At 56.2% G+C, this 22,126-nt stretch overlaps 1 protein-coding gene across 1 annotated transcript in view; it reads right to left on the bottom strand.

Moving 5' to 3' along the window:
* The window catches only part of MYOM3 (myomesin 3), a 46,348-nt gene extending 25,107 nt beyond the window's left edge, over window positions 1-21,241 (bottom strand). The window contains exons 1-15 of the mRNA XM_029227179.1: window positions 21,081-21,241; window positions 20,717-20,797; window positions 19,835-19,994; window positions 18,972-19,129; window positions 15,005-15,100; window positions 13,266-13,354; window positions 11,525-11,569; window positions 10,903-11,043; window positions 9,248-9,409; window positions 8,484-8,625; window positions 7,308-7,507; window positions 6,577-6,630; window positions 6,062-6,189; window positions 3,113-3,296; window positions 211-385 (exon numbers count right to left, since the gene is read on the bottom strand). Of these exons, the coding sequence (XP_029083012.1) occupies window positions 211-385; window positions 3,113-3,296; window positions 6,062-6,189; window positions 6,577-6,630; window positions 7,308-7,507; window positions 8,484-8,625; window positions 9,248-9,409; window positions 10,903-11,043; window positions 11,525-11,569; window positions 13,266-13,354; window positions 15,005-15,100; window positions 18,972-19,129; window positions 19,835-19,994; window positions 20,717-20,797; window positions 21,081-21,241 (1,976 nt within the window). The remainder of the gene's footprint in view (window positions 1-210; window positions 386-3,112; window positions 3,297-6,061; window positions 6,190-6,576; window positions 6,631-7,307; window positions 7,508-8,483; window positions 8,626-9,247; window positions 9,410-10,902; window positions 11,044-11,524; window positions 11,570-13,265; window positions 13,355-15,004; window positions 15,101-18,971; window positions 19,130-19,834; window positions 19,995-20,716; window positions 20,798-21,080) is intronic.
* Window positions 21,242-22,126: the final 885 nt, after the last annotated feature.

Here is a 22,126-nt window from a genome sequence, read left to right as displayed (position 1 = left end):
GTAACTGCCCTGTGCCTCGGTTTCTTCATCTGTACAATGATCACAGAAGTAATAGTCCTAAGTTCAGAGGATTGCAGCCAGAACTGAATGACCTAATATATGAAAAGAACTTAGAACGGTGCCCAATGCCCAACCACGCCGTGAACGGCAGAGGCTTCATTATTATTACGGCCCTGCCCTAGGGCAGGAAGGGGGTGGGGACAAACTCACCTGCTGCCCTGGATGGGTTTGTTGTTAACTGTTTTCCACTCAGATGATCCTGCCTCCCGGGAGTAGATGTAATAACCCAGGAGCTCTGGGCTGTCTTTCACAGGATCCCAGGTCAGGGAGACAGAGGTCTGTGTGTCTCGGAAAGCTTGAACTTGAGTTGGAGGAGGGAGAGTGGCTAAAAATCAGAAGTGTGGACTGAGTGAAGATGCTGAGTTACACGGCTGGGGAGGGGGAGGCGTGTGGGAGAGGCGGGGAGGTGCGCACATGGCAATCAAGGGGGGCACGTGCATTGCAGACATGCCCTGGGGCTTTGGGCAGCTCTTCCCTAGTCCCAGAGGTGTCCTCCAGACTCTTGTATTCTGAAAGTCTTCTCTCATCTTACCTCCAAACATCTCCGCTTCCTCACTAAAATCCCCATTCATTAACCCTACTATCGCTCTCTCTCTCTTAGAAGTCACCAGATCTGACAATTTTCCTCAGCCTTATCTTTGATCTCTAGGAAACTTCATTTTATTTCCCTTTGAAACTTTAACTTTCATGGCTCCCTGAGACTATGCTCCTTGAGGTAGGGTTTGCCATGATGTGTTAAATGGACAGATTTGGATGGATGGAAGAATGGATGGATGGACGGATGGATGGATGGATGAACGGATCAATAGACTAATGGATGGACAGGTGGATGAATAGATGGATAGATGGATGAAAGGATGGATGGATGGATGTCAGATACAGGACCTTCCTAGTTCTCTTTTTCCTTCTCAAACTTCTTACACAACCTTTTGTGGCTCCCTCTCTTTCTTGCTTTTGTTTTTGTTTTTTTTTTGTGGTACGTGGGCCTCTCACTGTTGTGGCCTCTCCCGTTGCGGAGCACAGGCTCCGGACACGCAGGCTCAGCGGCCATGGCTCACGGGCCCAGCCGAACCCGCGTCCCCTGCATCGGCAGGCGGACTCCCAACCACTGCACCACCAGGGAAGCCCTCCCCCTCTTTCTTTTGTCCCCACATGTGGGGCTCCTCCAAGTGTCTGCTCCTTGACTTGCTCCATTTTTCTCCTCTTTTCTCATCTCAAGTGTCCACCTATTCCCATGTCTTCAGCCCTCACCACTCTGCAGGTGACTCCCCAGGCTTTACCTCCAGGCCTGCTCTCTCTCCTGAATTCTAGAGCCTCATCTTGCATTTTTCCCTGGACACCTCTCCTAGTGTTCTGGTGGTGCCTCAAAGTCAACAGGCAGAGGCTGAACTCAGCATCAATCCAACATAAATCCAGTAACTACTGAGTGCCTGCTCTGAGCCAGGCTCTGCACTTGGCCCAGGGGAAGTACTGAGAAACAGACTTGGGGTCCTGGGCTCAGGAAGGTCCTGTCAGCAACTTCAGCCTGTCAGGTTGAAGACAGTGTGACAGTGGATGAAGGTTGGGTGGTGGGAGAGGGTAGAAGGAGGGCACTCAGGGCCCCATGTGTCCAAGAGACCTGATTCGACCCGTAGGCAAGAACTTGAGCTGAGGGCATCCATGTATGGAGTAGTACTCACACACTAACATCATGATTTCAAGACCTGAGGATATGTTTGTGGTATAATGTTAATTGTAAAAGGTAGAATGCAAAGCTCTACACGTGGTTTGATTGGACTTTCAGAAAGATGCATTGGCGTGCATGCGTCAAAGGCCAGAGGCCCAAGCGCCTAGATGTTCACAGTGGTTACCCTTGGTCAGCGGGATCCTGGGGTGGAGGGAATTCTCTTCCCTCCCTCCCTCCCTCCCTTCCTCTTTCTCTCTCTCTCTCTCTCTCTCTCTCGCTTCTTTTGTATTTTCCCATTTTTGTACAATAACTTCACTTTCATAATACAAGTAAATGACTTTTCGTTTTTCCTCTCCTCCCCTCCTCTCCTTTTCCTCTCCCTTCCTTCTCCGATCTGTACTAGAACCTTACCCTAAGGCTGCCTTGTGGTCCAGAGACGGCCCACATCCAATCACAAACCAGTCACTGGCCAGGCCCCTGAGTCAAGACTAAATGTTAACCAGACCAGAATTAAAGAAAAACTCCATTTGCCCACCAACCTATTTATACTTACTATGAATATATATATATATATATATATATATATATATATTTCTTTTTTCTACATTATTGAAACAGTACAAATCTAGGACTTTGAAATCTTCCCCAAACAGGCCTTGCAGCATATCAAGCTCTTCTCAGATGGGCAGTGCTACAGCTGGGTTCCTTAAAGGACTAGCTGGTGATGGCAGCTGCAGGGAACCTTCTGATCTTATCAGAATCCAGAGGCCTGAGAGGAAAGAGGGAAGCCCGGGAAGTCAGGACCAGGATGGAGCTGCCGCTGGGAGACTCAGGAAGGAGCCACAGGTGGGGGCGATAACCAGGCCTTCAGAACAACGGGTTTGGCAGGTGAGGACACCAAGGTTCGCAGCTCAGAAATGACCTGCCCAGGCCCACGCTGTGCTTCAGATGAGAGGGGCCCCGCCTGGTGAGGCGGATTGGGGTGGGACCAGAGAGAGGGCCGGAGGCCTGCCCAGGGGCTCACTCCTGGCTGCACAAGGTGGGGTCAGGCCCTGGTTGGAGACGTTTAGAACTGAGGGACCACTTGGTCACACTCAGATCCTGTGCTGGACCTGGCTGGATTCTGCAAACTGTGAATTGTTGATCTAGAAAAAAATGTCTATACTTTCAAGAGCCTCTTGCCCAGAGAAATGTATCAATAATTCTTGACGGTCTAAAGTTTTACAGGCCTGTGATCATGTTGCTTTTCAGCTTCGTGATAGGTAGAGTGGTCAAGGACAGACAAACGGGCACGGCTGTGTCCCTGCAGCCATGGGGTCCCGAGCCCCGGATGCTGACAGCCTGGTCTGGCCTGGCCTGGCCCCACCTCCTGCATCACACAGGTACCTGGCTTCCCCCTCAAGGCGATGGGCTCGCTGGGCTCCGAGGGATCGCTCATGCCGTACTGGTTTATCGCTCGCACTCTGAAGACGTACGACTTCTCTTTCTCCAGATCCAAAAGGGCGAATCTCGGGGATTTCACAGGTGTTTCTGAGTTGATGGCCTCCCAGGTGCCGCTACCTATGACCGACTGTGACAAGGGAGAGAAACTTGCCTTTGGTTAAGTGGTTGCCTTCCCACATGTGCTCTCACTAACTTCTATCCTTGGCCCAGGCTGCCCCTCAACACCTGAACTCTGGATCCACCTGCCTCCGTGACGTCTCTACCCGGATGCCCATCGAGCATCTCACATTCAACAGAACTGACCCTGGAACTTGCCCCCCGCCAATGCAGCCCACATCGAGTTAGTGGCACCCGTCCTTTCAGCTGCTCAGGCCAGAACCCTGGGAGCCATCCTGGACTCTTTCTCTCATTTCTCATCCCCCGAAGATGCTCTGTCAACAAACCCAGTTGGCTCTACCTTCGAAATTTATCCAGAGTCCAACCATGGCTTATCACCCTCATGCTCCCCTCCACAACCTTGATCCAAGCCACCATCGTCTCTCACCTGAGTTATCTCAGTAGCCTCCTAACTGGTCTGCCTGTTTCTACCTTTAACTCCCTTCAGTCTTTTCTCCAAATGACAGGCAGAGGCATCCTTTTACAACACAAGTCAGATCACATCCGTGTCTGCCCACAGCCCTCCCAAGCCCCGCATCTCTCTCAGAGCGAAATTCTCTATGGCTTGACTCCTGTCACCTGTCTGGCCACATTCCATGCCCCCCTTTGCCCACTCACCAGGCTCTGTGTCCCCCTGCTGTTCCTTGATGGTGCCAGGCCCAATCCCTGCCTCTGGGCCTTTGCACTTGCTGGTCCCTTTTCTTGGAACGTTTTTCCCCCAGAAATCTCTGGTTTGCCCCTCATTTCCTTTGGGTCTTTACTCAAAACTCACCTTCTCAGGGTGGCCTCCCCAGCACCGCCCCCCATATGAAAGGTCAGCAGCCCCTCCCTCAACACTTCAAATCCCCTCCATGCTGTCTGTCTTTCTCCTAAGCTCCTACCATTAGCAAATGTGCCAAATACTTTTCGGATTCATCTTCTTTGTCATCCATCCCCCACCCCCTACTCCAATCTCAGCTCTGGAGGCAGGAGTTTGTCTGTTTTATCCACCACTGAGAACAGTACTGACGCATGAGAGGTACTCAGTCTATGTTTGTGGGATGAATACATGAGTAAATGGATGAATTCTCACAATAACTCTGCAAAGTAAGGGTTAATTTCCCCAGCAGTGAGGAAATTCAGGTTCAGGAAGTTTTGGTAACTTGGCCAGAAGTCACGCATCTAATAGCTGGCATATTTGGTATTTAAGCTCAGGTGTGGGTACCCCCAAACCTGCTCATTCTACACAGCATCAGGGGCCCCAAAGGCAGCCATAAATCCTGTGTCTCTGGGTAGATAGAGGGTGAAGAGCCGAGGGTGATGCAGGTTAATAAGGCACCCAGAGGCCACTTCTGCCGAGTCTGGGTGTGAGAGTTAAAACCTAGAAGCCCTGGGGGGACCCACTGACCCTGCCCTCTCTGTGCTTTTCCCTCCCAAGGCCCACCTGGCTGTCGGTAGCCTAGAACCCAGGTAGGCTAAGAAATCGCTACAAAAACCAAGGAACACGGCTGAGCACCCACTGTGTGCCAAGTTCTGTTCTAAGTCTTGACGTGCTTTAGTTAATTTGATTCTCACATCAACCCTATAAGATGTACAATTATTATGTCTATTTCATGGAAGAAGAAACTGAGGCACAGAGAGGTTAATTTTCTTGCCCAAGGTCACACAGCTAGTAAGTAGCAGCGACAAGATTAGAACCCAGGCAGTCTGACTCCAAGGTCTTAACCATTATACTCTATAGCCTCACAAAACAGATCCTCCATTATCCATAGCTTTCCCATGTCAGAGAAATAGGATCACCTGTGAATGTGCAGAGAGGCCCATCTGGACAACGAGAGCCACAGACTCTTCCCTGGAACCTTTTTATTCCTTGATTCACTAAACCTGTACCGTCCACCTGCCATGTGCTGGGTACCGTGCTGGACCCAGCGAGTAATGAGAAGGTAAACCCGGTGTCTTCCTTTAGGGGGATCAGAGGCAAGAGCATCTCCTTGGGAAGGGTTTACAGTCCCAGGGCTGCGGGCCCTGGCTATGTGCTGCTTTTATTTCATCCTCACAGGGTAGGGTCTCCATTCTATGCTGGAGGAAACTGAGGCTCAGAGAACTTAGCAAAGGAGCTCACACAGCAGAAGTCAGGAATGGAATGGATCTTAACACCATGCTGTTTTTTACTCTGCCACAATGCCTCCCCTCCACTGTGAAATCCATTTCACATGAGCTGCCCCCCTCCCCAGTCTCCTGCCCCTACTCTGCCCCCAGGGAGAACCGCCTCCTGGTACTACCTACCTCCACCCCCCATGCCCTGTATGTGCTGTCCGTCAATGACCCTGGCAGGTGGGCACCATCCTGGCTTCCCTCCCACCCTGGCCTTGGCCAAGGTTAGGTGTTCGACCCGATGTGTGACCAGGTGCCAGATAGACTTGGGGTGTGGGTGTACGCAGGACATGGTGGATCTACTGTTGTTATTGTCTGTGTCTCTTAATTTTGTGTATTTCCGTGAACAGCTTCCGGAACTGCCATCAGTAACTGGCCTCTCAGGGCTGGAGGGAACCTCGAAAGGTCATTTAATCCACCCCCCTGCCTCTGTGCAGGGCTATGCTCAAGCCTCCCAGGCAGAAAATTCTCTACTCTTCAGGCCTCCCAGGGGACACTGTTGGGGTCTCCCAGCGCCTCCCTGAACACCCCCCCACGTCTTGGTAACACAGCGCGTCTGTTTCTCAGGCCGACCTGGGGCTGGGGCCCTTGGGGTCTCCGTACCTTCTCCAGGAAGTACGTCAGTGGGGCTTTGCCCCGGGGTCTTGGCTTCTCCCAGCCCAGAACCACATAGGCCTCGTGGATCTCGCTGGCGTGGACATTGGTTGGGGGCGAGGGGATGGTCACGAAGTCTGGAATCAGAGCCATCGGGGGGGGGGAAGATGTGTGGGCCGTCGGAGACCCCAGATCTCAGCCCTTCACTTCATTGAGGAGGGAATTGGGGCCCAGAGAGGGGCAGGAACTTGCTCCAGTCACCCAGCAAGGCCGGGCAGAGCCAGGGCCAGAACCCAGGTCTCCCCACGTCCTGCCGGGACTTTCCCCGACGTCTACTTCCTCCGCGAGGGGCACAGTCGCCCACCAGAGAGCCTGGCCCCTCAGCCTGGATCCTGCCCGTGCTCGCCTCCCCGCACCCTGCACAAGACAGCCTCTGCCTCTGGGTTCAGTTTGTGGCCCAGAGTTTCCAGAACCGCAAAGGGGGCTGGCGTTTTGAGACAAAGTGTCAGGAGGTTCACACGTACCTTCAGAATCGTCTGTGCTGACCGTGATCGTTTTTCCTGTATCAAAGGGGATCTCTAGCGGGGAGAAGGGAACATGTCAGGGGAGAACTAAGGGGTGCAGGGTGTGTGTGGTGGGCGGGCTCAGCAGGCCACAGGGAAGGGCCTGCCCCACTCTGGGTGCTGATTCCTCCCCTGCTCCTGGTCCTGGCCTTCTGGCCCCTCACTGTGTGTCCTCAAGCAGGTCCATCTGGGCCCCAGAGATCTCAGGGGTCCAAAGTGCAGCACTGCTGCTCTTGGACCCCAAAGATGCTCTGTCCTCTCGGGACAGAGAGAAGTGATGGGGTCAGATCCCTAGGGCACAGCAAATACAAATCAGGCTGACTCCTCAGAACTGAGGGGGCTGTGTTCCCCCCGCCGTCCAGGCTGGGGGCTTCTGAGGCAGGACAGTTTTCCTCCTTCAGATTAAGGGCATCTGAAGAGGGTGCTGTGGTTTTACCCCAGATTAGCATCTTGTGTGGACAGGTTTGTGTTTCTTCCATCAGACGAGCTGTACCTTCCCCCTCCAGCTAGGGGTTGCTAAGGACAGCACTGTGTCTCCTCCATCAGATTAGGGGTTCCTGAGGGCTGGGCTGTGTCTCCCCTCCTGGATCAGGGCTTGGCATGGGGGCTGTGCGCCTGTCTCCTGCGTGAGGCAGTCCTGAGTATGCCCTGACTGATGCTCTGGAACGTCCCTGCAGGGCCTCTGTGCTCACCTGTCTTCTTCTGGGCTTCCTCAGGGTCGCCCATGGCAACCGGTTCTGAAGCCTTGGAGGGGATGCTGCTGCCCGCTCTGCTGACGGCTCTCACCCGGAACCGATAGCTCTGGCCTTCGACGAGGCCTTGGATTGGGCACCGACAGGTCCCGCCGGGGGCCTGGTGGCAGGGCACCCATTGTTCGGACTCGCCCTGGCACCTGTGGGAGAGAGGCCTCGGCTGCAGCCCCTGCCCATGACTCACATCTTCCCAGGGTGGGCCTCTTCCAGGGCCCTTCCCCCGCCCTGGGCTGCCGGCCCAGCTCATCTCTCTCCATTTAAAAGCCCGGCTCCAACCTCGGGCCCCAGGAGGCCTTCTCACCATCCTCCACCAAGCGCGATGCTAATCAAAATAGCTAGTGCCTTTCATGGAGCTTTCCTGCGTGTCTGGAGCCATGCTGTGTCCCTCCGTACCTGTTATCTCGTTTAATCCTGACGGTCCTCACGGTTAGGTGTGATTACCTTCACTCTACCAACGGGATCCGTGTTTAGAGAGTGAGATGACTTGCCCAAGGTCACATGGCTTGTGAGTGGGCGAGTTAGCCTTTCCCCAGGGGGCTGTCCACTCCCTGTCGGAGTGCCTTCCAGAGTGACCCTCGGAGTCTGGGGTCTCTGTGCCCCCCTGGGTGCCACTGTCCTCAGTACTGGCTGGATGGGGCCATGTACCTCAGTTTCCTCATCTGTAGAATGGGGCACTAGAGAGTCCCCCTGCGCCCCTTAGATAGGGATTGTTGTAAGGATTCGAGTGGCTGGATTAGCTTACCTCCAGCTAGGGCCTCGGGGCTGGCAGCAGGTGAAGGAGGTGGGATGTTCTAGGCCTCCCCTTTCCTGGTGTGCCCCCTCCCTCCCGCGTCAGTGCTACTCTGTCTCCGGCACTCAGGGAGGACAGCATCCACATGTGCTCAGGTTTCAAGCACTGATGTTTGCCCCTGCCAGTGGCAGCTCCTGCTGTGAAGGGTCTAGAGGGCAGCGGCTGACTCCAGGGGCGGACACCCTTCTATTGCCCCTAAATAACACATTTGCCTCCTGCCCTATTCCAAGGACAGGCATGGGGGTCCCTCTTTCCTGTGGCCCCCACGCTTATCCTCACAGAGCCATCTACCCCCATGGGCTCTGCCACTGAAGAGACCGACTCACAGCTCAATGGAGTAGCTGGTGATGGGGTTGCCACGGGTGTCGCTGGGCGGGGTCCACGTCAGGATGAGGCAGTCCCTGTTCACGTTCAGGCATCGAACATTCAGGGGGGATCCTGGAGCCCCGGGCTTCTCGGCTGCAGCATCTGAAGCCCGGGGTGGGCGGGGGTGGGAAGAGAGTGGGGGGAAGCTCTTCCCGTCAATGTCCACTTGGCGACAGACCCCCTCCCATTCTCACCCCTCATCCTCTTCTCATTCACCACCCCCCAGGGGCTCAGGTGGATCTTGAGGAGAACGACCTGAATAACAGCCTCTTCCTTTCAAACAACAGCATCTGGGGGTAGGGGTAGGAGTACCGTTTATTAGGGGCCCATTCTACGCCACACACCTGAACAATTGGCATAATTAGTCTCTGAGTCCCGGCGCAATCCCCCATCTTGCAGGTGGGAAAACTGAGTGTCACAGAGAAGTGAATTACCCCAAATCACCCAGCTAGTGAAGTGGCAAAGCCAGGAGAGAGAAATCAACCAGGACTAGAATGGTCCCAGCCCACGATCAGCCCTCCCTCTCCAGCTGGCTCCGCGTCTCAGACTCTCAGGCTGTGTCCCTTTGGAGGGTCATGGGATGCACAGGGATTCTTAGAGAGACTCTACCCCAGCACCCCCAATATATAGCATGGAAACCGAGGCCTCAAGGAGCAGGGACTCGCCCAAATGTCCCACAGCAAATCAGTCAAGGCAGAGCCCCGGTCCCCCACCGCCCCCTCACCTCTCACAAACACATAGGCGCTCTGCTCCCGGAGCCCAAAGGGCGAGGGCACCTGGACCGTGTAGAGACCCTCGTCCTCCTTGTAGGCGCAGGACACCTTCAGGGACGCCTGGCGGTCTGCGTAGAGGATCTGCCGGCGGCTGGAGGACTTCAGCAGCCTCCCTGCAGAGGGAGGGGTCCAGGGTGAGCTCGTGGGGGATCTGGGCCTCACCTGGGAACCCACAGATGCTCTGGGGGTCTAGGCAGAGGTGAGCTTGGCCTGGCTAGAGCCTGAGGCTCTGCTGGGTAGTTGGGGAGAGGGTGGTGACCTACAGGACTCTGCCAAGGCGGCCTCTGAACTCTGCTCGGCAGAAGGCTTGAGGCGGGCGGGGCGTGGCAGGGCCAGGCCCAGGGAAGGGGCTGGGGCTTCAGTGAGGTAATGAGGGTTCAGGGAAGTGGTCAGTGGCTGGGTGAGCAGCTCGGTAAGGAGTCAGAGGTCCTGTGAAGAAGTGGGAACAAGAGAGATGGGGCCCTGTGTGAGGGTCAGGGGCTCATTGGGATGCTGGGGGCTCGAGAAATGAGGTGGGGCTCGGTGGGCAGGGGGTGTGAGCTTAATGGAGGGAGGGGGGCCTGTTGAGGGGGGTGGGGACTCAGGAAAGGGGTAGGGGACTTACTGAAAGAGTCGGGGTGCCAGTGAGGCGTGTGGGGACTGGGAAGGTGGGACCTTAGTGAGGGGAGGGGGAAGGGGCTCTGGGGCTCTAGGCCTCGCCCCGCGGTCCTGCTGTTGCACCATCCTGCTCTTTGTGCCACGCGAAGGCCCCTCCCTCCTGCCAGCACCTCTGTTCCGGAAGACCTGCAGGTTTGGGAAAGCTCTTTGCCTGTTATCGCAGCTGTTTCTCAGGGCTCGTGGCTTTCCCACTCCTCCACTCAAGCCCCCAGCAAGGGCAGCTTCCCCAGGCTCAAGCTCTGGGGTGTCAGGGGGCTGTACTCCTGGCCCTTTGGCTGCAGGCCTGGTCACGAATGGGGCAGGAAGCCCAGCTGTTCCTCTCCTCCCTGGCTGACCGGCCTTCCCCAGCCCTGGCCCAGGACCCCCCGTGTACCTTCCAGCTCACGAGTAGCAGTTATGTACCTGCACCTACAACCCTGACTCTGAAAAGCCCGAGGCAATTGTCACAGCCTGCCCTGCCCCTCCGCAGGCTGACCTGCTCCTGGCCTTAGCCTCTGTTCTTGTTGCTTCAAATGTCACTACCTACCTCTAGGGTGCTGATGTCGAGCCCATAGATATAAAGGGCTGGGCTGGTGCCTGGCCAGCCACAGGCTCTCAACGGGCAGTGTGCAATTGTGTTCTGGCTTCCTGCTTCCTCCCGGATGGACGGCCCCTTGAGCTCATGCATGTCTGTTCCTAACCCTGCCCCAGCACCCAGCACAGGGCCTGGCACCACGGGTGCTCGGTGACACTTTGCAGGGTGACTTGATCTGAACCCACCTGGCTGTGCTCTGCTTCCCTCTACCTCATCGGCACCCATCGCCCAGCTTGTACCAGTTAGGGGGCGGGCATAGCTGAGTTCCTCTCTCCACCGGGGGTCCCAGGGGTGGGGATGGAGCCAGGGCTCTAGTCCCTCTCTGGCTTCCACCTCTGCCTCTGCAGGTAAGGGGCCAGGACTAGGGGTCCTCACCATCTCGGAACCACTGGATGTTCTGCTCGGCGTCTAATACATCTTCAGAAAATAGGCAGGACAGGGAGAAGGATTCCTTCTCACGGGCGAAGACTGGTTTCAGCACCGATGTGAATTCCACGTTGGAGCCAAACATCAGTCCTGGGTGGGAACAGAAATTTAGGGCAGAAGTCTTCTGAGGCTGCCAGCTTAGCCTGGGGCGTAGATGCGAGTGAGGACCCTTCTGGGGTGTCCCCGCTCCTCTAGGTCAGGATTCACCGTTTTGCAGGTGGTGTTAACAAAGAGAAGAGGGGGACTGATCCTGGGGGCCGGGGGTGGGGAAGAGATTTCTCTGGGTGGGACCAGATGAGCTGAAACGGCAAATGCTGGTCTGTCTCTTCGGATTTGCCTCTTTCTCATCCAGTCTTGGCCACTGGCAGTGCAGCTGCTGGAGGCAGCTCTGGGGTGCCTAGGGACCCCAGAAACCAGGCTACAAGTATGAACAGTTTATAGGCAAACCACATGTGGACATCCCTTTGTGGGCAGTGGATGGCTATATTCTAAAGGGGACTGTTGGGGGCCCTGACGAGGAGCCCCAGACACCCTCCTCCCTGAAGGCCCATCCCTCCCCCAGCCTCCTTACTTTTAAAGATCTCCGAATCGAAGCCAGCATCCTTCCCCAGGTAAGCTGAAAACCCAGAGCAAATGGAGTTGGAGAAGGCTCAGAGCCCACGTTCCTACTGGATTTTGGAGGCATGGCCTTTGGTCATGGGTTTGAATCCTGATCTGGCAGTGGCTCCCCCTTCAGCTTGGGGAAAGTTCCCTAGCCTTTCTGTGCCTCAGCTCCTTACTGACTCCTCCCTGATGGTGGCGGGGGTTCTGAATACATGAGTTCACATGAACAAAGCCCTCGGCAGGAACCTGGCATACAGTCAGTGCTCAATAAATGGTGGTTTCCTCCCTTTACCCAAATCCACCGCCAGAATCAGTCCTACAGGTGGGGCCTGGTCAGACTGGGATTTCTGGTGGGTCCAGGGCAGCGCTAAGAGAGCCTCCTGGAGGCTTCAGGGTGAAGTCCAAGGTGGTGTGGACACGGACCACCAGGGGGCAGTGAGAACATTTTTATTCACATAGCGTGTACCACGTGCCGCTTATTAACTCGTTCAGTCCACAGCAGCCTTGTCTCTTGTCATCATTATCCTCTCATACAAATGAGGAAACTGAGGCATAATCACCTAGCGAGCACCCCAGCAGCCTGAAGCCAGGACGTGACACTGGTCCCTGGGATGGCCTTGATGGAGGAGGGATGGGGATATGTGGATGAAATGATGGGAAGGACGGGCGGACAGAGGAAGGCAGGGCCCAAGGGCCTGATGCCTGACCTTGCAATCGCCTCTGGGCACTGCCTATAGGGACGACTCAGATTCCACCCAGAGAGCCTGGCCTGGCAGCGGGGACAGCTGCCTACTAAGAGCGATTTGGGGAACAGGGCAGAAGGGTGGAGAGGCTGTGAAGGACAGTTTAAGGAGGTCCGATGAGAGGCTGGCCTGTCTGCTGCTCAGTGTGTGTGTGTGTGTGTGTGTGTGTGTGTGTGCGTGGGTGTGTGTGTGTGCACGAACCCACACACGTGCAGCTTCTCTCGGGGCCCTGAGGGCAAAGCCTTGGGCTCAAAGGTGTGGCCTTCTGGGCTGGGCTTGGCCCTGGCCATGGGGTCGGGGGAGGGAGGGTTAGCCTTCCCCCGAGAGCCTGATCCAGCCAAGTTTTACCTAAACCATCTCATTTAATCCACAGGAGTATCTGAGGGAGGCGGTAGGATGCCCCCTTTGCAGGTGGGGAGGTCAGGTAACTGAGACGGCACCCAGGCTCACACGGCCGGTCAGCGCCAGAGGCAGCATGTGGACGGGGGCCTGGCAGAGTCCTGAGTGTCTCCTCTGCCCCATGCTGTGATTAACCTCCAGGAGGGACCTGAGCCCACTGGGGAATATGCACCAGAAGCCAAAAGGGGCAGTGGGGGTCAGGAGGGGACTTGGTAGGACTCGGCCTTTGCCCCTGAGGACCACTGGTAGCCAGGCCGCCCTCCCAGAGGCCCTGAGCTGGATCTGGACCCAAGCCCAGCTCGATGGGATGAGCATGCTCTTTGGGCACAGGCAGGTGGGGTCCCCTTGAACAGGGACGTAGGTTGTACAGTCTGAGGGCGGAGGATCTCACTTGCTCTGAAGGCCCTGGGGAGCGGGAATCCCAGTGGCTGCCCTGGTCACCTGATCCCAGACCAAATACCTCTGGGCTGAGTGTCCCTCCCCGAGTCTGACGCAGACTCATGTCCTCATCTGTTCATCTAGGGTTTGCTGTGGGCTTTCTGGCCTGTTGGTGATGGCAGGACTCACTGCGGACAAGGACTTTGGCGAAGGAGGAGGCCTGGCCGTAGGCGTTCTTGACCATCACTGTGTAGGTGGCTGCGTCCTCAATGGTGCATCTGAAAAGCAGGGAGGGAGATGTTCCCCCTGAGATGGCTGGGCTCCACGGGAAACTCAAGTCCCCGTGCAGGTGGGGTGTGGGGGGAAGGGGGGTTAACAGGAAGGCCTGGGGAAGGACTTCAGGCTCTAGGTCAGGGCCTGCCTCTGAGAAGCTGGGGGCCTTTGGGCTGCCACTGTCCCTCTCCACGCCTCCAAGTCCTCCTTTGAAAATCTCCGGACGTTACAGCAGCCTAAGCCACCTCAGGTGAAAGTGCTTTGAAAATATGATTGTTATCAAAACACTTAAGCTAAGTGACTTGTCCAGAGTCCCAGAGCAGCTGGAATTCAGCCGAGCTTCGAGGTGACGAGCCCTCCCCCAGGCACGGCCTCTGGCCCTATCAACACCTCCAGAGCAGAACCCTGGAGCTGGAGTTGCCCCAGGTACACTGCCAGTCTGTGCCAGAACTGGGCCGGATGCCCAGGCGTCCTCAACTGCAGGCCTGGTTTTCACCACCAGCCAGGCCAGCCTTGTCTTGTTCCCAGTGGAGGCTTGGGCCAGCTCCATCCCAGGGCACCATGGTGGCAAAGAGGGTAGATGGTAGGATACAAGTCACACATCCAACCCCATCAGCAAGCAGAGAGGCCCCTTGGTGCCCCCTCACCTCGCCTGGCTGCTCGGGGCAGGAATCCCTCTCGTTTCAAGGGCCCGGTTCCATGTGTCCCTCCAGGCTGCCCAGCCCTGCATGCTCTCCCCGACTGTGTAGCCCACGGGGCGCCTCCCTTTGTAGCCTTGGATGGTCAGGTATTTATGTCCATGTAGCCTCACTTTGCTTCTCGAGGGTCCTGTTCATATTTGTGTCTCTGAAGCCCAAGTTGCTTGAGGTGGAGGGTTTGGCGTATTGGAAAGAGCCCAGATGGAGAGAACTGACTCAAACCCAGGCCCTGCCCTATACAGGCTGCGCAAGACACTTAATCTTTCAGAGCCTCAGTTTTCTCACCTGTAACACGGACAGAACAACGCTTCCCTGCATTGTTGAGAATGGTGGTGGGCATTATCAACCATATGTGTAAAGCAGCAAGCACAGGGCTTAGCACCGGGAGGAATTCAACACCTGGCAGCTCGTACGCATAATGCACACTTCGGGGCAGACTGTGCTCAAATTCTCCCTCCATACATCCTGCCTCTTCTTTTAAAACCATGCTTAAGACTCACCACCTCCTGAAAGGCCTACCTAACTCTCTCCTTCCAGCTGCTTCCCCTTGCACGTGTGTGTGTGTGTGTGTGTGTGTGTGTGTCTCTGTGTGTGTATACGTGTGTTTTCTCTCCTCCAGCAAGGAGCTCTCCCTGCATGCCTAGCTCAGCATTCATTCAGTCCTTGCTGCTAGCCTCTGAGTCCAAATTTTTCACCGTGTATTCCAAGGCTTTAGAATCACATGGGGGTGTTTGTTAAATACAAATGCCTGGGTCGCACTTCAGAACTATCTAATCTGACTCTCTGAGGGCAAAAGGAGGGTACATCCCACAAATCAGTATTTTAACAAGCACCCCAGATACTTCTGAAGATGAGGCTGACTTGGTTCATAGCTCTGAGGAAGGGTTTGGATTCATTGCTCTGGCCGTGGTAGTGCTAGGACTGGGGGCCATGGGGCTCTAGGGCTCATGGTCCTACCTCCTAATCTCCAGTGTCAGCAGTCCATAGTTATTGGTGATTCGGTACTTTCCGGCAGGGAAGAGGCGGAGATCAATTCGCATGTCATTTTTGTACCTGTAGAGACACAGTGGTGTGTGGAAGGCAGTGTGATTCTGTGTGGGAAGGATCCCGAGCCTCTCAGACCTGGATTCCAACCTTGGCTTTGTGCTGCTTACCTGTGTGACCCAGGGCAGCACTTTTGCTGCTCTGAACCTCAGTTTTCCTCATCTGTGAAATGGGAATAATAACTGCACTGACCTTGTAGGGTTGTTGTGATGATTAAATGGGATAAGATATGTAAAGCTTGAAGACTGTACATATCACTGGTCCCCAACCTTTTTGGCACCAGGGACCGGTTTCGTGGAAGACAATTTTTCCACAGACTGGGAGGCATGGGGAGGGGGATGTTTCAGGGGTTGGGAACCCCTGCTGTAGATGCTCAAGGGTTCATTCTCTTCTGGAGGGCGAGAAGAGGGAGCTGTCATTAGGGGTATCTGCCCCTCCCCCATCAGTGGTATCCCCCAAGGACCAGGCCCCAGCTTTTCCTTCCTCTCTGAAGGGGGTACCAAGGAAAGTTCCCTATCCCTACCTTCTTGTCAACCTCAAGGACAGCAGTTCTTGATCTCAGTTCTTTTTTTTTTTTTTTGCTGTATGCGGACCTCTCACTGTTGTGGCCTCTCCCGTTGCGGAGCACAGGCTCCGGACGCACAGGCTCAGCGGCCATGGCTCACGGGCCCAGCCGCTCTGCGGCATGTGGGATCTTCCCAGACCGGGGTACGAACCCGTGTCCCCTGCATCGGCAGGCGGACTCCCAACCACTGCGCCACCAGGAAAGCCCCTGATCTCAGTTCTTGTTAAAATCACTAGAGGAAGCTTTAACAATCTCCATGCTCAGAGTCTGAACGTAAGCCTTTGAGAATTTGCTCCAGAAACTGCTCATTGGTCTCCAGTAGCCATTCTCCCTCTTATTCTAAAGTAAATGTAACATGTTTCTTAGCCTCTCTTTCTGCTAGGTGTGGCCATGTGACTAAACTAAGTCTTGCCAGCAGAAAGTAAGTACAAGCTTCTGATGACATCCTTTGCCCCTTTTCCCATCATCTTTCCCTCCATTCTGCGGCAAGAATATGGCCATGAGGGCTGCATCTCGAACCAGGAAGGCCTGTGCCCTGAAGCAGTGTGAGGCAACAGGTCTGCATCCCTGAGGAATCTGTGGTGGAGTTGCCATAGCAGCCCTACCCTGTCTACATCAGACATTTACATGAAAGAAAAAAAAGATCTATCTTATTTAAGCCTTAAAAAAAATCTCCATGCCCAGTCTGAAGCCCAGATCAATGAAATCAGAGTTTCTGGGCATGGAACCTGGGTATCAGTAATTTTTAAAATTTCCCAGGTGATTCCCGAGCATGGCCCCGCAGATCGCCCTGCCCCGCTCTACCCTGGATACTTCCTTTTGTTTTCTGTGAACTCTGGGGTCTGGTTTTATCTGCCACAGACACTGAACAATGAGGTGGCCTTGTGTCTGTCCACAGCCCACTGGGGTATGTTCTGGAGGCCTGAGGAGTCGGGGCTGGCGAGTGAATGTCTGTGAAAATTAGCTTGCTGTGTGACCTTGGGCAAATCAGTCCCCCTCTCTGGGCCTCTGTGTCCATGAGAACTTTGCGTGAAAAGTCAGCCCCAGTGGTGGTTGAGTTCAAAGAGGAGGCCTTGGCCAAGAGAGGGCACCCGAACCTCAGTACATCACCTTCCTTGGACAGCAAACCCCCCCCCCCCCCGCCCGCCCCGTTTGTCTCCATGGCAACCAAACAGTGCTGTGCCCACGCCCCACTACACAGCCCCCAGGCTGTGACCTCTTCTGAAAGGAGCCCAACTAAGTCTCCTGTGGGGAGGATGGTGCCTAATCTGCGTGCCCGATCTTTCCACATCTCCCAGGCCTGGGGGCCAAGGTCAGCCCCCCCCCCCCCACCTGCCAGCTGTCAGGAACATTCCAGACAACTCAGCCTGGCCAGCTTTCTGCCTTTCCCAGAAAAAGCAGCAGCTGCAGCTCTGGGAACAACCTGGGCAGCCAGAGACATGAGGTCTCATTTTGCCCCCCTCTGGGCTTCAGTCTCCTGCCTGTACGGCAGGCCCTTGAAGGATGAGGCTGAATGGCAGCCAATCATAAAACAGCATTAAGTGAGACAGCTAAGATGACGAGGCACCCAGCCTAGAGCCTGGCTCAGAGAGGCCCACATAAAAGAGTGAGATTTTTATTATTTTTCTAGGTTTATTTTTCCCCTACATATTCTGGTGTTTTTTTCCCCCCTCCCTGCCTTTACTTTTTTAATTTTTAATTTTTTGGCCATGCAGCTTGTGGGATCTTAGTTCCCCCACCAGGGATCGAACCTATGCCCCTGGCAGTGAAAGCGCCGAGTCCTAACCACTGGCCAGCCAGGGAATTCCCCATATTTTGGTGTGAGATTTTACTTTTGAAGGCTACTTGGCCTGGGAGAGTGATTCTGACATTAATGAATTGTGGCCAGGGCCCACTTCTGCAGTATAAACATAGCCAGCCTGGGCCTTGCCTAACTCGCCCTGAAGTTGCCCCTGCATTCAGGAAGTGCTCAATAATTGGTGAATGAATGGACTCGCCTGACAAGCCTGGGCAGCCAGTATCTTCCTGCTGACCGGGGGGCTGGGTCTCTACCAGGGCCTGGGCAGAGCTCTGGAGGCCAATCCCAGGATGATGTGTGGCCCTGCCGGGGGTGATTGATGATGGGAAACCAGATCCCAAAGCCAGGAGCCCCGGGGGCCACCTGAGTCCCTCTGGCTGGAGGTGGGCCTGGCCTTGGCCTCTGCCACTTACAAAGAATGCTCAGCTCCTTGTTGTGGCAACCTTGCTGGCAAGGGTGGAAACAAGACTCCCTCCCAAGAGGCTCCCATGGCATGGCTTAGATGTGGGCCTCAGTGCCAGGGCAGGGCAGGGCTTAGCTGCCAGGCCAGGCCAGCTGAGCAGCTGACCCCCACTTAGCCCAGGCTGGCTGTTGGGAGCAGTCCTCCTACCGGACTGCCTTGGTTCCCAAGGAATTTGAATGAATGCCACCTGGCAATGACCAGCCCCAAGGCCACCTCCCTCAGAACACTTTTCTTGATTGCTCTTGGCCTAAGCTCTTTTTCTTTCTCTGACTTCTGAGGCATTATATATGCTTTAAGGAAAAAAAAAAAAAAAAGAAAAGCCAACTGTATGATCACTTTCCTACTCTCCACCCCCACCTCCACCAGGCCCATTCAGGAGGCTCCTGCCCCTGCCCGCCTCCGCCAGCAAGGCTTCGACTCTGTGGTTCTGTCACGGGTTCACTCCCAGGAATGGCACCTCCTGCTTTCCCAGCACCTTTCAAGTTCTGAGGGCTTCCACGTTGTCGTGGCATTAAATCCTCACCACGTGCAAGCCGGACAGGAGGTCTTCAACCCATTTTACAGAACAGGAAATGGAGGCAGGACCAGAGAGGTTAAGAGCCATAGTTGAGACCACACACCAAATTGGCAGAGAGAGAGCGAGGCCTGAGCTCCTTCTCACTGCAGGGCCCCCGCCCTCCCTGCCTCCCCCCATCTTCCTGCAGCCCCAGGGATGTCCAGCTCAGAGCAGCTGCCTTCACATGCCACCAGAATCATATTTTTACAAGCGCTGGCTCCCCAGGCAGCCCAGACTTCTAGCCCCAGGCTGGCTGGGAGGCAGCTAAGAATAACCCCTCTTGAGCCTCCCCAGCAGCTACTGCTCTGTTTGGGGAGGGCAGAGCTCAGCGTCTGTGGGTCTGCAGCTTTTCTACGGCGGCAGGAACTTCTAGGGGAGGGGCTGGGTCCCTGGAAGGGAGGTGTTGGGTGTAAGGAACTCACACTCAGGGAACCCCCAGAGGCCCAGAGCATGGGGGCAGGGCAAGGACCCCTTCTCTCCTGCCCCCCGGGGGCTTACCAGGTGACCTGGGGTGGAGGCGAGGCCTGGACGGTGCAGGTCAGTAGGACCGTGGTGTGCTCCCAGACAGCGTGGGAGCGCAGTGGGATCCAGAACCAGGGCCCGCGTCCGGAACACAGATCCCTCAGCTCCTTGGCCTCCCGGACCTTCTTCTCCGTCTGGAGGTGGGAGGGGGCCTGTGACTTCTGTGAGCCGGGGCACCACCTCTCCCCAGTCTCTGCTGTTACCTTTCCCCCGACACCCAGGCTCTGGAGTTGGGCCCACGTGGGCTAGAGCCGCGCACCCCCCCACCAGCGGCTGAGAGGCAGCGTGCCACAGAGGGCAGGGCGTGGGGTCAAGGCCAAACGCTGCTACTTACTAGCTGTGAGACCATAGGCCAGTCCTCCATTTCCTTATCTGTAAAATGGGGATGATAATAACATTCCCCCACCCTCCTGTGGGGTTGCAGTGAGGATTAAATGAGTTAATATGTGAAAAACATAGGCACTGATAACACCCATGTAAGTATAACAGCTGTCGTCCTGCCCAGGGAGGGGGTATGGAAGTGGCTTCAGATCCCTGACATTTGTTAAGAGTAGCATTCCCTGAGGGTCTTCTGTGTTCTAGGCACTGGGAAAGTGACTTTACCAGCTTGATCTCATTTACTTCCCACCTCGACACCAAGCATTGGTACCACATACACCCATTTTACAGATGAGAAAACCGAGGCTCAGTTAGAATTATTGCTTGACCAAGGTCACGCAGCTAGAGGGTAGGGGCACTGGGATGTCCAGCTCTTCTTGAGAAGGGGGTAGGTTGAGTTGGATGGCGTGTGATGGGTCTCAGTTTTCAGGGCCCTGGAGGCCCCAGCCCATCCCTCTCACCCGCCATCTCAGCGCCTTCCGGTCTCGCCTCTGGCGCAGCAGCCACTGGGTCCGTAGGAAGGCGATCTCCATCCTCTCCCACTCATTGCCGAAGCCCACCCGCTTCTGCCCTCTCTCCTCCAGCTGCACGGTGCTGGTCTGGCGCCTCAGCTGGGCCTCCCTGTGGTGACGGAGGCCGTCAGGGGTGGAGACACTGGGGGTGGTGATGTGGGGACGCCCTGGCCCTGCCTTCCCCACGCCCAGCACTGCCGGCCACACTTAAAGCTTCTTGAGGACAAGGGCAACTTTTAATCCTCTCTTGCCTCCAGAATACCCTGCGTGGGTCCGGCTTTTAGAAGGTGCGTAATGAATATGATTGATCCAGTTCACAAGGCTCTTTCACAAGCCATCATTCCTCTTGTTTTCACTGCAAGCAGGTGGACAGGTCTTAGTCTCCCCATTCTACAGAGTAGGGACCTGAGGCTGGGTAACCTGCTCCAGGCCAGCCAGGACCAGGACCCAGGCTTCCTGATGCTCTCAGGCTCAGAGGCCTTCCCATCTTGGGCCTCGTGTCCAAAACGTGGGCTGCTTTCCTTGTTCCTCCTCTCCCCATCCCCGCCTCCTTCCCCGCCACGGAAGCCGGGTGGTGAAGTACAGACCCCCACCAGCCTCTCCCCCGGGGATGCTCCCTCACTACTGCCTGAGGGCTCATCCAGAGGGTGGTGCAGCGGGCCTTGTGGTCAGTCAGCCCCGGGCTTAAACCTCTGACTAGCCACTTACTCTAGATGTGTAACTTCGGGCAGGTTCTTTAAGCTGAGTGTGGGAGCCCAGTGGGGAGGCAGAGGACTGGACAGGACGACCTCTTCCCAGCCCAGGGCTCCCTGGCAAGGTCACCTGACTTACCACGACGTCTCTGAGGAGGCCGTCAGAGCCAGGGCTGCTGCGAGGGCGTAGTCTGCCGCGCTGAACCGATACTCTTCCTCGCTGCCCCCGGGAAAAGAGAGGTCATGGCTCCTGCAGGTTTGGCTGGGGGTCTGGCTGGGGGATCCATCCTCCTACCTCGGGGTACTAGCAGGCACCCTCGTTCCTCACACCGGCCTCTCAGAAAGCAGGGCTGTGCCTGTCTCCTCAAACTCAAGTACACAGAGGTCAGGGCTATGCCTCCCCCCGCAGACCGGGGCCCCCAGAGAGCAGAGCTGTGCCTCCCCGGCGGACCGAGGGCCCTGGGGGAAGCGCAGGGGCTGGGGTGGGTCCCCGAGGCTCCCACCTGCTGCGGAAGGTCCGTTTCCGCGTGGAGGAGCCCATCCGCAGGGTGTGCTGCTGCTCAGATTTCTGCTCTTCCTCGTGGCGGTGCTCCAGCCTGTGCATCGCCACGGCCTGGGGTGCCCGGGGCTCCCCCATACCTCCCGGGCTCTGAGGCAGAGTCATGGCTGCAAGAACGACAACCTGCCGAGCCAAGGTACACGGTCACTCCACCAGGCGTCCACCCGCCCCTTCCCCGTGGGGTCTGCCAGCATCTCTGGAGGTTTGCCGGTAGGGGTTCTCTCTCCCGTGGGCAGACAGGGGAGCTCAGGCCCGATGCGGGGGGACCCGCCCCAGGTGACAGAGGCAGGCTTTGCGCTCTCAGCCTGGCTTGTCCACCACTCCATGTGCTGCCCCAGCGGCTCCCGGCTTCCAGCGGCACCTGCCCCCATCCGCCACCCCCCCGCAACATGACCTGGGCAAGGCCCTCCCTTCTCCGGGTCTCAGCTTCCCAGACGGTGAGGGATTGAGCACTCTGATGTCCAGGACGTGGAGAGGCAGGCGAGGAGAGTGGGGGACCCCCAGCTAGCTAGCTCTGGGTTCTTTGTACTAAATTCTTTCCCATATCTGGGGTGCGGTGTCACCACCAGGCCTCTGAGGGCCCTCTGATGCTGAAGCTCTAAGATGCCTGGTGGAAGCCCTGGAATGGCTTCCAATCCTTCTCCAGGTGGGAATTCGGGGCCAGACCTCTGACCTGGGAGGCACTGATGTAGACCCTGGGCATGAAGGCGGAAGCAAAAGGGGGGCCCACCCCCTCAGCCCTCTCCTGTCTGCTTCTATGAGGTCCGGCTCTGCCCTGTCCGTGCCTCTCCCTCGGGGCCTGCTGGCTATGGCGGAGTGTGTGTGCGGGACTGTTTTCTGACCTGGGTGTGAACTTGCCCGTGGGGGACCATTTCTCTAAGTCCATGATGTGGTAGGTGGGCCCGCTGACCTCATCAGAGATCCTTGGCCTAAAAGGGCCTGTTCTGAGGTGTCAGGGGGCTCAGGCTGCCCAGGGTCAATTTTATTGGG

This window comes from Monodon monoceros, unplaced genomic scaffold, assembly GCF_005190385.1.
Source record: "Monodon monoceros isolate NGI ecotype Baffin Bay Population unplaced genomic scaffold, NGI_Narwhal_1 Super_Scaffold_18, whole genome shotgun sequence".
Classification (NCBI taxonomy): Eukaryota; Metazoa; Chordata; class Mammalia; order Artiodactyla; family Monodontidae; genus Monodon; species Monodon monoceros.
This window is presented reverse-complemented; position numbering and strand designations above follow the sequence as displayed.